Source organism: Hypanus sabinus, chromosome 5, assembly GCF_030144855.1.
Source record: "Hypanus sabinus isolate sHypSab1 chromosome 5, sHypSab1.hap1, whole genome shotgun sequence".
NCBI lineage: Eukaryota > Metazoa > Chordata > Chondrichthyes > Myliobatiformes > Dasyatidae > Hypanus > Hypanus sabinus.
The window spans coordinates 158,307,189-158,319,691 of NC_082710.1; the positions used below are offsets into that span (position 1 = coordinate 158,307,189).

The window sequence follows — 12,503 nt, forward strand, 5'->3', positions numbered from 1 at the left end:
AGGAAGAATGTGGGTGCCTCCGAAGGTAGATATGGATGGGGGTGCTCTTCCAATGCCAATTACTTGATAGGATACCCCCACTATGCTGCAGAAGGCCAGGGCCATTTCCAGTTGAAATCTTACTTGGAAGGGCCAGAAGCAAGATTGGAGTGCAGGGCAACAAAGAGAGCCTGAGAATCCCTGATCTGTCTTGTGTGTGACTCCACTGAAAATGGGGTCCTTGGAGCTGAGTGGGAGAGCAGGGGAAAGACACAGAGAGGAAGAGAGAAAGAATGACAGAGATGAGACAGAGAGAGAGAGATGGAGAGGGTGACAGAGAGGAATAGAGGAATGGGGGTAGAGGAGGGGTGTGGAGGAGGGGGAATGGGGGAGGGGGATGAGATAGGAAAGTGGGATAGGGGGAGGGGGAGTATGTGTGTGCGTGTGCCTTTGTATGGAGGCAGAGAAGTAAACAAAGGCCTTCATTGTCAGAAAGGAAAAGGATAACACAAGGTAACAGAGAGAGAAAGTGAATGAGAATAAATGCTTCAAACATATCCAAGAGTGGATAACATGGGCAAGTAATAAATAACGATTTCCCTCAAGCCTTCCCACCGCAGGGTAAAAAACTTAGCTCATGACATAACTGAGCTATCCCTGGAGGCCTAACAGTGGTTCAATCCTCCTCCTCCTCCTCCCATCGACCACCACCATGTCTCCAGCACCATTGTCCTCCAATGTCAGCATTCCCTGCAGCCACAGGCTGGTCACTTTTGAGTAAAGCACATTTAAATTGTGATGGAGGTGAAATGGTTCTATCACTGATTTTTTTTTAAATCTAAAAGTTAAAACAAACTACAGCGGAGCCTGGTTTGTAATCGGACCTTTCAATGTCAGATAAACTTGGGATAAAAATGAAACCTGCAAGCCCATCTGTTCCCACAGAAATTCCCTCTTCCTCTATGTTCCTCAAATTCAACACCTTCTATGTATTTGGAGTTACATTCCTCTTGAGCTCTGCTCCATTCACCACAATGCCCCCATCCAATCCAAAATGTTTCCGATCCAATCTCAAGCCCCTGCCTCCTTCTTCCAATACTCCAATCCATCTCCTAAATACCTACTCCCTTACCTCAGTGCCCTTGACCCATTCCCCCAACTCCCTCCCTGTTCATTCTGCTGACAGCTGGTGTCTCTGCCACTCATGGTTTAGGGTCTCGACCTCCTTCAGAACTTTGTGGAACAGGTGAACTGGGCGTAAGTTAGCTCAGAGGACCAAGGCTGAGGGAACAGTGCCAAATGGCATAAATTCTCCCCTTGGTTAATTTATTGAGGGCGGAAAAGTTCACCAGAATCCTCACTCCTTCTTACTGCCTGGCAGGTGAGCTGCAGGTGCAGGGTGAAGTGTGGCAGAACCCTGTGCTGCCGAAGCTTGTGAGTAAAACCTTGCAGGAAATTGCCAAAGGAAAGTAGAACATGAGAAGACTTCAGCAAGCAGAAGGAGAGTGGGGCTCGGACTCAGCTCTCTTGAGGAGCCAACGCAGGCTTGAGGAACTGAGTTTTTCTCTTTGTCCAAAGATTCTACAAGATGTCAAGGAGCTGCCTTAGAAGGGCATTTTCTGGTCCATAAACAACCCAATTCGATATGTTACCAAAGGAAGTTTTTCTCAGTTTTGGATACCCTGCTGCAGAAAAGATTTCATTAAATTGGATAGAGTGTAAAGGAGATTTACAAGTATGTTGCCACGACTCAAGGAGCTAAGTTTAGGCAGAGGGATTAAGCTGGTTGAGCTATTTTTCAATGGTGTATAAGAACGACAGATGATTTTATTGTGGTGTATGAAATCATCAAGGGTATCGACAGGGGCAATGAACACAGTCCTTTTCCCCAGGGTTGGGGAATGAAGAATAAGAGGGCAAGGGCTTAAGGTGAGAAGTGAGGGAACCTGAGCGGCAACATACTCTACCCTGACAGTGGTCTATATATGGAATGAGCAGCTGGAGGAAATGGCTGGGGTAGGTACCTTAACAATATTTGAAAGATTCTTGGACAGGTACATGGATAGGAAAGGTTTAGAGAGATAACAGCCCAGTGTGGGCAGTGAGACTAACTTAGATGGGGAACATTGGTCAGCATGGACTACCGTCAAAAGCACTCATTGCTGTGTGGTGCCCAGAAATAAAGACCAAGGACTAGAGGAGTTAGTCCTCATCAAATGAAAGCTTTGGTGACCATCCAGTTACTTTCCTGAGGCCAGACCCACAATCACTATCCAACCCACCTCTTCTCAAAACCTATGAGTTTGGAGGAAAGCCATTGTCATGCAACATTTTTCTCAGCTGAGGTCTCCCACCCTGCCTTCCCATTTAGATTCCAGGCTGGCACATTTACTGCATCCCTGGCCAGGTGCGATGACCGATAGACTCCGCTGCATTTCAATGGTTATAAGTGTAACACACCAACGTCAGATACAAACCCTGTGTTAATGGAGTGTCGGTAGCAGTGAGTGTAGCAGTCACGTACACCAACCTACCAATTGCGTCCTTGAGGTATTTCTGACCAATCAACTTTAAGTACTCTTCGATCGCCTTGGTTGCCAGGGTATTCTCACGGAATATTAAATGCTCACGGTCGACGAAGCGGTCAACCTCCGTCATCGCCATGTCAGAGAGGAAGTCCTAGCAGAGACAGAATGGTGGCAGAGGTCAAATCCATTTGTAGGCAATCTTATATCACAAGAGGAGGCCATTTGTCCCTTTTTGCACATACTATCTCACTAAAAGAGCTCTTTGATTATCCCAAAATCTCTATTCTTTACTAGGTTTTACTCTCCCCAAGTATTCCTATTTTGAAAGGGTTTGGCAGTTTTGAGCTCCTAGGTATGAACTTCTCAGAGGCCCACACCCTATAGTATCACAAGAAGATACACCAACGACTCTACTTCATTAGGAGCTTGAAGAGATTTGGTATGTCACCAAAGACTATAGCAAGTTCCTGCAGATGTACCACGATGGGTTTTCTGACCGGTTGTATCACTGTCTGGCACAAAAACTCCAATGCACGGGATTTAAAGAGGCTGCAGAGGGTTTAGACTAAGCCAACTCCATCACCGGCACAACCTCCCTGCCATCAAGGACATCCTCACGAGGGCGTGCCTCAAGAAGGCAGTATCCCTCATTGAGCACCCTCACCATCCAGGACATGCCCTCTTTTTGTAACTACCATCAGGGAGGAGATAAAACTTGAGTATTTAGGAACAGCTTCTTCCCCTCTGCCATCAGATTTCTCAACAGTTGATGAACCTCATTATTCATCTATTGCACTATTTGTTTATTTCTGTTACATAGTTTTTTTGTCTTATGCTGTACTGCTGTACAAATTTCATGACATATGTCAGTGATAATAAACCTAATTCTAATTCTCGACCCATGTCCATTAATATTTCAGTTTGGTAGTGCAGACAAATATTGTATCTTCCCACTGGCTTTTTGGGTCAATTATCCAGCACCTACTGGAACATGCCAATCTATGACTTTGAGCTTCTTAACTGCATTGTCCATTAATATGAAGGGAATAATCCAGTACTGAGAATCAGCAGGTGAACCAAGTCCTCATCTCAGTTACTAATAAAGACACTCTCTCATCACATTCCCATTCACTCACACTAGAAGTAACTCACAGTAGCCAACTAACATCAAACTGCAGGTCTTCAGGATGTGGCTGGAAGTCAGAGCAACTGGTGGGAACCCATGCGGTCACAGAGCGACCGTGCAAACTCCACACACACAGGGTTGAAGCTGGGTCTGTGGCAGTGTGAGGCACTGGCTCTACCTGTCGTACTACCACGCCACCTATTTTCCACAGAACCAGCAGGCCAAATCAAACCATGTTAATTACCATCAACTCAACCAGTTCTCAGTCTACTGAGATGATGAGTAATGTCCATTGGTGCTGCTTACAAACCAACCTGCTCATTAGTCCCTGGTTTGGGCTTCACCAGGAGAAAACCCCAAATCTTGCTGCTACTTTGGACCAAGCACAGTCATCAGAACAGAACCCCAGAGCTATGATGAGGGTGGCTGCCCCTGATGTCCAAGCAGCAGTTGACTGATACTCACATCAGGGAAATCTGGTAAAGCTCAAGTCAGTGGCCATCTTGAGGAAAACATTCCAAAGTCTGGAGTCATCTTTCTCATAGAGGAGATGGTTTTAGTTGCAGGAGGTAAATCATTACAGTATGTCAATTGCTGGAGTTTCTCAAGCCCAGTCACCGTCAGATGCTTCAGCAAAGATCTTCCCTCAGGTTTAAGTGTTCATGGATGATGAACACTTCCAGTTCCATTTTACTGCTGCTCAGTAAATGAAGCAGACCTCACCTGCACGCGATATGATGTAGCCAGCTCGGCACACGCCAATGGGTGGCAAGTAATGTAGGTCAGGCAATGGTGATCTTCTTCAAGAGGGAGTTCACTTACCCAGAAGGTGATAAGACATAGGAGCAGAACTAGGCCAGTTGGTCCATCAAGTTCTCTGCCATCCCATTATGGCCGAGCTATTATCCCTCTCTACCCAATTCTCCTGCCTTTTCCCTGTAACCTTTCATTCCCTTACTAATCAAGAGCCTATCAGCCTCCTCTATAAATATACCCAATGACATGGCCTTCAAAGTATTCTATGGCAATGAATACCCTTGATGCTCATTATTAACAATCCGTTCAATAGAAACTCACGAACTATGGATGCAGAGGCAGATTGAGTGGCGTCCTGTGACCCTTCCCACGACCCTCTCCAAGGCACAGATCAGGTGATTCTCCACACTCCTGGCAATCAGGAGAGGAGAGTGTGAAATTCACACACAAACAGCGCTGAAGGTTGGGATCGAACCTGGGCCCCTTGAAGCTATGAGGTAGTGGAATTTTATGTTATTCTGGCAGATTCATGCTTACATTATTGCAAACATCATTTTGTTTTTATCCTACAATTAAAAAAAAACTGGATTCAGATCTTTGAAGCAGTGCATTGCAATGCTGGTTTATCCTCTTCAGTCCTGATATCTGGCTTTGAGTTTCAAAACTGGTATAGTACTGTTCTTTAACCGGTGCCGTGCTGATTAATGGTTTCCAGAAAGATTCCTTTGAGTCTGATTTCTGTAATCGGCCCGTCTGCCTGTAATGTGAGACGAATTAAAAACACAAACACAATGCAGGCCAGGACTTGTCAGGAAAGGAGATGGGATAGCCGTGGAAGGAACTCAAGAGTGTTAACAGCCAGAGGAAATGTAATGGAAGCTGAGCAAAATCTCTTTGACAGCTTGTTAAAAGCTCTGTACATTCTTTCTGCTTAAAGCTGACAAGCCCTTCCCATTAACACTGGGCATTCACTCTCTAAGGAGGTATCTTCATTGCCTCATAAATATTTCATCTTCAAGAAGCTACTGAGCTTCTGGAGAGGAGAGCGGTTCTGAGTAAGCAAATCAAACATCTCTCAGCCAGTTCCAAGCTCCACTAATGAAGGCACTGATGGTTTAACTGGTGCTGAACAACAATCTAATTTCACCATGAACCTTGCATTCTTCCTGCTTCATTCTTCAAGGTCACCAGAGCATAAGGATAAAGGTGGATTCAGCCCCACGTTGCACTTCTGGAGGGTTAGTGTGACAATTCCTACACTAACTGAGATTTGATTTACCCCGCGTTCCATTCACATTTGTGTTATTACATCCAACTGCTCGCTGTGACTTCTGTTACCCATCCTGCTCATCTTGCACAGTGACTTCTGGAATTCACAACACCCACACGCCTGTCCCCAGCCATCCCTGACCTTGCTCATCATTCATCTTCATACGCCCAGAAGAGGTCATTCAGCCCAGCCTACCTATGCTGACCAAAATGCCTATCTAAGCTAATTCCATTTATCTGCACAAATTCTTCTCGCAACTACCATTGGGCAGGAGGCACAGAGACCTTCGTTCCCACACCACCAGGTTCAGTAAGAGTTACTTTCCTCAAATGGCACAGGGAACTATATTCACCACTACTCTGAACTGATTCTACAACTTACTGACTCATTTTCAAGGACCCTTTACAACTCACGTCCTCAGTGTTACTTTTATTTGCCTCTTCTTTTGTGCACTGGTTGTTCATCAATCTTTGCTTACATATAGTTTCTCGTAAAATTCAATTGTATTTTGTTCTCCTGTAAAGGCCTGCAAGAAAATGAATATCAGGACAGTATATGATAACATGCTAATCTGTACTTTGATAAGAAAAGGACCTTGTCTTGAAATATTCGTTATATTCCTCTCCATAGATGCTGTTTGACCTCCTGAGCTCCTCCTGCCTGTGCACCTGTCCAAATACTTTTTGAAGGTTACACTCGTACTTGCAGAATCTCTTGTGATTTTGATACCCCTCTCATCCTTGCCTGCCTGTGCACCTGTCCAAATGGTTTTTGAAGGTTACACTCGTACTTGCAGAATCTCTTGTGATTTTGATACCCCTCTCATCCTTGCCTGCCTGTGCACCTGTCCAAATGCTTTTTGAAGGTTACACTCGTACTTGCAGAATCTCTTGTGATTTTGATACCCCTCTCATCCTTGCCTGCCTGTGCACCTGTCCAAATGCTTTTTGAAGGTTACACTCGTACTTGCAGAATCTCTTGTGATTTTGATACCCCTCTCATCCTTGCCTGTCTGTGCACCTGTCCAAATGCTTTTTGAAGGTTACACTCGTACTTGCAGAATCTCTTGTGATTTTGATACCCCTCTCATCCTTGCCTGTCTGTGCACCCGTCCAAATGCATTTTGAAGGTTACACTCGTACTTGCTGCCCCCCATGTTCTTCAGTAGTCTGTTGGCATCAATGGGCACATCACCACCATCGTCAGTTAGCCATCCTATTTTGTATCTAGGTTTGTAAACATCACAAGAGCACCTGGTCCCACCACCTTCTTGGGTAGTGAGAAACACCTTCAAGCTGTAAGAATTCTTCCTCAGTTTCCCTCCAAACCGCTTCCCTCTTACCTAAGCCTACACCCCCTGGTAGACTCTCTTACACAAATCTTATTTTTGTTCTCACATCCCTCCCAACTCTCCCCATATTTCAGCATATTCCTACACGCTAGCCTCCCACCTGTATGTCTTTGGAATGAGGGGGGAACCCTAGCATCCAGGGAAACCTGCACAAGGGAATACATATAAGCTCCACTCCGGCAGCGCCACAGGTCGGGATCGAACCTGTGTCTCTGACATGCGAGGTAGCGGTTTTAGTCACTGCATCACTGAGCAGCCCAATTCTGGCCTCCCGCCCATCCGCAGTTTTAGATGGTTCACCGGCACCTGAGGCTACATGGTCCTCACATCCAGAATTCATCTCCTCAAATCCCTCTGGCTTTCCATCTCTGCTCCTTTGAGACATTATTTCATTAAAACCTCCCACTTTGCCAAGCTTTTGGTTGTTCCACAGATCTCCTCACATGGTGTCAATTTGTTTAATCGTCACTCACACTTAAGTGCTGACGTGTTTGACTACATCAATGCCATTGTTTAAATGGAAGTGATTTCTGATATTTAGCAGCCTTGAAGAACTCTTCCATAATGATTGCAAAATACAAGAAATATGATTCTGTCACATATTCTGGCCTGACCATGATTATCAGTGAGAGAACAGCACTAAATATAGATTAACAAGCTATTACCACAGTATGCTGTGCGAGAGTACTATAGTAACCACACTTCCAAATGTAATATTGTCTGTGAGGCCATTTGGAATGTACTACCAAAACAGAAGGTTCAATATAATTGCAAATTCTTTCCCTATGAGTTGCCTTGTTGTGGTTTAAAATCTTATGCCTGACCTGAAACAGTCCCTGTGGATCGAGGGCGACTCCACTCTGAGGGTTCCCAGGTGATTGATGTTCCCAATGTGGTGAAGGGGCAGTTTGATGGGATGGGAGGGCAGGCAGGCAACTTGGGGCGTGAGGCTTCCTTTCATCATCTAACCACGTGCTCCTGTCAAACAGACTTAAGGATAACACACATAAAATTCAGGAGCAATTCAGCAGGTGAGGCAGAATCTATGGAGGGGAATAAACAGATAATGTTTTGGGCTGAGACTGAAACATTGGCTGTTTATTCCCCTCCACAGATACTGCCTCACCTGCTGGGTTTTTCTGGATTTCCAGCATCTACAGAGTCCCTTGTGTTTATAAAGGGTTTCAAGGATCCAATGCCATTTTGAGAATTTGTGGGCCAGGGCTTCCCTGCTGTCCATGGGAATGCTACAAGGAAGCTTGGAAAACATCAGTGAATCTTTTCTTCTGTCCATGGGGTAATTTCAGGCAGTGACAGAACTTGGAGCAGGGTTTTGTCAGATGTGCAAACAATAAAAAGATAAAAAACTGTCGAAGCTAAAAATCTGAAATAGTAGCTTTGATGTAGATGATGTAGATAAGATGTAGGTGCAGAATTAGGCCATTCCATCATGGCTGATTTATTATGCTCTCAACCCCCATTCTCCTGCCTTCTCTCCATTACCTCTGACACCCTGATTAATCAAGAACCTATCAACCTCTACCTTAAATATACCTGATGACTTGGCCTGCACAGCTCCCTGTGGCATGGAATTCCACAGATTCACCACCCTCTGGCTAAAGAAATTGTACCTCATCTCTGTTCTAAATGGATGTCCCTCTATTTTGAGGGTGTGGCCTCTGGTTCTAGACTCCCCCACTATGGGAAACATCCTCTCCACATCCACTTTATCTAGGCCTTTCAGCAGTCGATAATTTTCATTCTTCAAAGCTAACAGGCCCAGAATCATCAAATACTCCTCATAAATTAAGCCTTTCACTTGTGGGATTATTCTCGTGAACCAGATGAAAGGTCTCTGGTCTGAAACAAGAACTGTTCTACTCTTCACAGATGCTGACTGAATAGCTGAGAATTCCCATTCCCTCCTCAGAGATGCAACATGATTTGCTGAGTGTTTTCAGCACTTTCTGCTTTTTTAACAGTAACATTAATTCTGCCCAATGGAGTGGACTGAATGCAGTCAAGGTCTTGACGCTCTGAACATTGATGGGGGTAGGGCAGGGGAGGGGGCGAGGCTTGATTCTTTATTCCATCTGTGGATTTAGGAGAGTTTTGGTGTTACCCCTCTAGAGCCTGCAAGAGGCAGTCCAGGTCTCCGAAACATTCAGAAGAGATGGGCCACTGCATCCCAGGAGCCAACCAGATTTGAGGTCTTGGTCCTCAAATAGCCCTCCCCTCAGAAAGCCAAACACAGTGGGTCGGTCCTGACCATCACTGCCAGTACCTGCCCTCACTGAGGGGTGGCCATGAGATACAGGAAAGTGCTCCACGTAGGGGCTGAATCATAGAGGAGCTTTATCATCAGATATTTGTTGTAAGATTGAGAGAAGACTGTGAAAGATAGATGGATGGTGAGAGGGGACAAAGGAAGGGGGGAGAGTGCGAGAGAGGGGTAGAAGGCGAGAGGAGAGAGGGTGAGAGAGAAGGAGAGAAGGTGAGGGGGAGAGGGGAAGAGGGCAAGGGGGTGTGGGGAGGGTGAGGGGTTGTGCGGAGGGCGACGGGGAGAGCATGGGTGGGGGAGAGATGGGTGGGTGAGGGGGGTGCGGGTGTGTGGGAGGGAGAGCGGGTGTGTGGGAGGGACTGCGTGTGTGTGGGAGGGAGAGCGGGTGTGTGGGAGGGAGAGCGGGTGTGTGGGAGGGAGAGCGGGTGTGTGGGAGGGACTGCGTGTGTGTGGGAGGGAGAGCGTGTATGAGAGAGAGAGCGGGTGTGAGGGAGAGAGGGTGTGAGAGGGAGAGCGGGTGTGAGAGGGAGAGCGTGTGCAAGAGGGAGAGCGGGTGTGAGAGAGAGAGCGGGTGTGAGGGAGAGAGGGTGTGAGAGGGAGAGCGGGTGTGAGAGGGAGAGCGTGTGCGAGAGGGAGAGCGGGTGTGAGAGGGAGAGCGGGTGCGAGAGGGAGAGCGGGTGTGAGAGGGAGAGCGGGTGTGAGAGGGAGAGCGGGTGCGAGAGGGAGAGCGGGTGTGAGAGGGAGAGCGGGTGTGAGAGGGAGAGCGGGTGCGAGAGGGAGAGCGGGTGCGAGAGGGAGAGCGGGTGTGAGAGGGACAGCGGGTGCGAGAGGGAGAGAGGGTGCGAGAGGGAGAGCGGGTGTGAGAGGGAGAGCGGGAGCGAGAGGGAGAGAGGGTGCGAGAGGGAGAGCGGGTGTGAGAGGGAGAGCGGGTGCGAGAGGGAGAGAGGGTGTGAGGGAGAGCGGGTGCGAGAGGGAGAGCGGGTATGAGAGGGAGAGCGGGTGCGAGGGAGAGCGGGTGTGAGAGGGAGAGCGGGTGCGAGAGGGACAGCGGGTGCGAGAGGGAGAGCGGGTGCGAGAGGGAGAGCGGGTGCGAGAGGGAGAGCGGGTGCGAGAGGGAGAGCGGGTGCGAGAGGGAGAGCGGGTGCGAGAGGGAGAGCGGGTGCGAGAGGGAGAGCGGGTGCGAGAGGGAGAGCGGGTGTGAGAGGGAGAGCGGGTGGGAGAGGGAGAGCGGGTGGGAGAGGGAGAGAGGGTGTGAGAGGGAGAGCGGGTGTGAGAGGGAGAGCGGGTGGGAGAGGGAGAGCGGGTGTGAGAGGGAGAGCGGGTGCGAGAGGGAGAGCGGGTGTGAGAGGGAGAATGAATGTGACAGTGTGAGAGTGAGAGCAAGTAACAGTCATTTATATAGAGCATGTCAGAGAATGAAAGAGAACAAGGGAGCGAATGAGAGAGTGAGGGGGACAGATAGGTAGAGAGAGTGGGAATGTGTGAGTGTGTGAGGGAGAGAGAATGTGAATGTGAGATCGAGAGACAGAAAGAAAGAGAAAAAAATAACATCCAACTGCTTGGCTGTTAAATCTGCACAAGTGAACGCCTTCAGTGTACAGCTGTTCATTGACAGGGGACTCTGTCTCCGAGGTCTTCATCCTCTGTTGACACAGAAGTTGAATGGTTTCCTGATCATCACCCACACTTGCAGGAGTCTCACTGGAGGTTTGGTACAACCTGTCAGCAATGAGGATTGTGTGGAGAGAACGGTGCATCACTGGCACTACCTACGTGGCAGTTGTTGCTGATAGTTAGCTGTGTTTGAAGAAATCTTCCGTAATGATTGTAAACTACGGGAAACATTGATTCTGTTATACATTCTAGCCTGATCACATTTATCAGTGAAAGAACAGCACTAAATATAGATTAACTAATCATTACCACATTGTGCTGTGTGTGAGTCCTGTTGTCACTGCTACAGCAACCATACTTTCAGATTGTCTGAGAGACAATTTGGAATGTGCTATAGGCACAGAAATGTTCACTATTGGTGCAAATTCTTTCTTTCAGAGTGATATTGTCATGGGTTAAAGTCTTATTGCCTGATTTGAGGCTGATCCTCAGGACTGAGGGACACTCCCTTCTACTCGAGGTCTGTAGGTTCCCAGGTGACTATGTTCCCAGTGTGGGCTTTGGGGCACAGGCTGCTCGACAGGATAGGTGGGTAGGCAGCTTGGAAGGTGAGGCTCTGCTCCCACTGTCTACCCTGGGCCTCCTTGTGTTCCTCACAAAGGAACTCATTGTCATTTTGAGCAGTTGCCATAGAGTACTGCAGCACAGAAACAAGACCTTCAGGCCATGCTGATCTGATCTTCCACTTAATCCCATCACCCTGCGCCCAGAGCACTACCCTCGATACCTCTCTCACCCATGTAGCTATCCAAACTTCTTTTAAATGTTTCCATCAAACCCAGAACTACCGCTTCAACTGGCAGCTCATTCCACATGCACACCACCGTCTGAGTGAATGTTTCCCCCTGAAAATATTTCACTCTTCGCCCTAAACCTATAACATCTAATTCTGGTCTCATCCCACCTCAGGGGCAAAAAAAAACCTGTACGGATTCAACCAATCTGAATCCTTCATAATTTTTGTATCTCTCAATAAGATCTCCCCTCATCCTCCTCCGTCTGAAATTCCTGGCCTATTCAACCTTTGACGAACACTCTGGTCCTCGAGTCTCGACAATGTCCTTGTAAATTTTCTCTGTGCTCTTTCATTCTCGTTGAAATCAGTAACTGTTAGGATCACTTTAGCATTTCCTTCTGCAATACTTCACTGCAATCTATACAGCATTCTACAGCTCTGTGACTGTTGCATTTATTATCACTGTGTAACTGTTCACTCTATGAGCTTCATGTGAACAGGGAATTTCATTGCACCCTGCTCTATATCATAATACAATAAGCTGAATCATTTGCCTTGTGTGTCTATATCCTCCTCACTGAAAATCAACACAAGCACACCCCAAGGATGTGTGCTTAGCCTAGTATTTCACTCTTTTTGCACCCACACCTTGTGGCTACGCACAGCTCAAACACCATTTACAAATTTGCTGATGACACCAGAGTTGCTGGCAGAATCTCAGATGGTGATGAGGAGGCGTACAGGAGTGAGACAGATTGGCTGGTTTTGTGGTGTCGCAGCACTCCATGTGAGCAAGACAAAG

At 47.3% G+C, this 12,503-nt stretch overlaps 1 protein-coding gene across 13 annotated transcripts in view; it reads right to left on the reverse strand.

Annotated features, from left to right (window-relative positions):
* The window catches only part of syngap1a (synaptic Ras GTPase activating protein 1a), a 640,363-nt gene that overhangs the window by 120,644 nt on the left and 507,216 nt on the right, over window positions 1-12,503 (reverse strand). For 10 of the 13 annotated variants that reach the window (XM_059970722.1, XM_059970723.1, XM_059970719.1 and 7 more), the window contains one exon: window positions 2,457-2,658. In XM_059970722.1, coding sequence (XP_059826705.1) covers window positions 2,457-2,658 — 202 coding nt within the window. The remainder of the gene's footprint in view (window positions 1-2,456; window positions 2,659-12,503) is intronic. The other 3 variants (XM_059970729.1, XM_059970720.1, XM_059970721.1) reach the window with 1 other exon arrangement.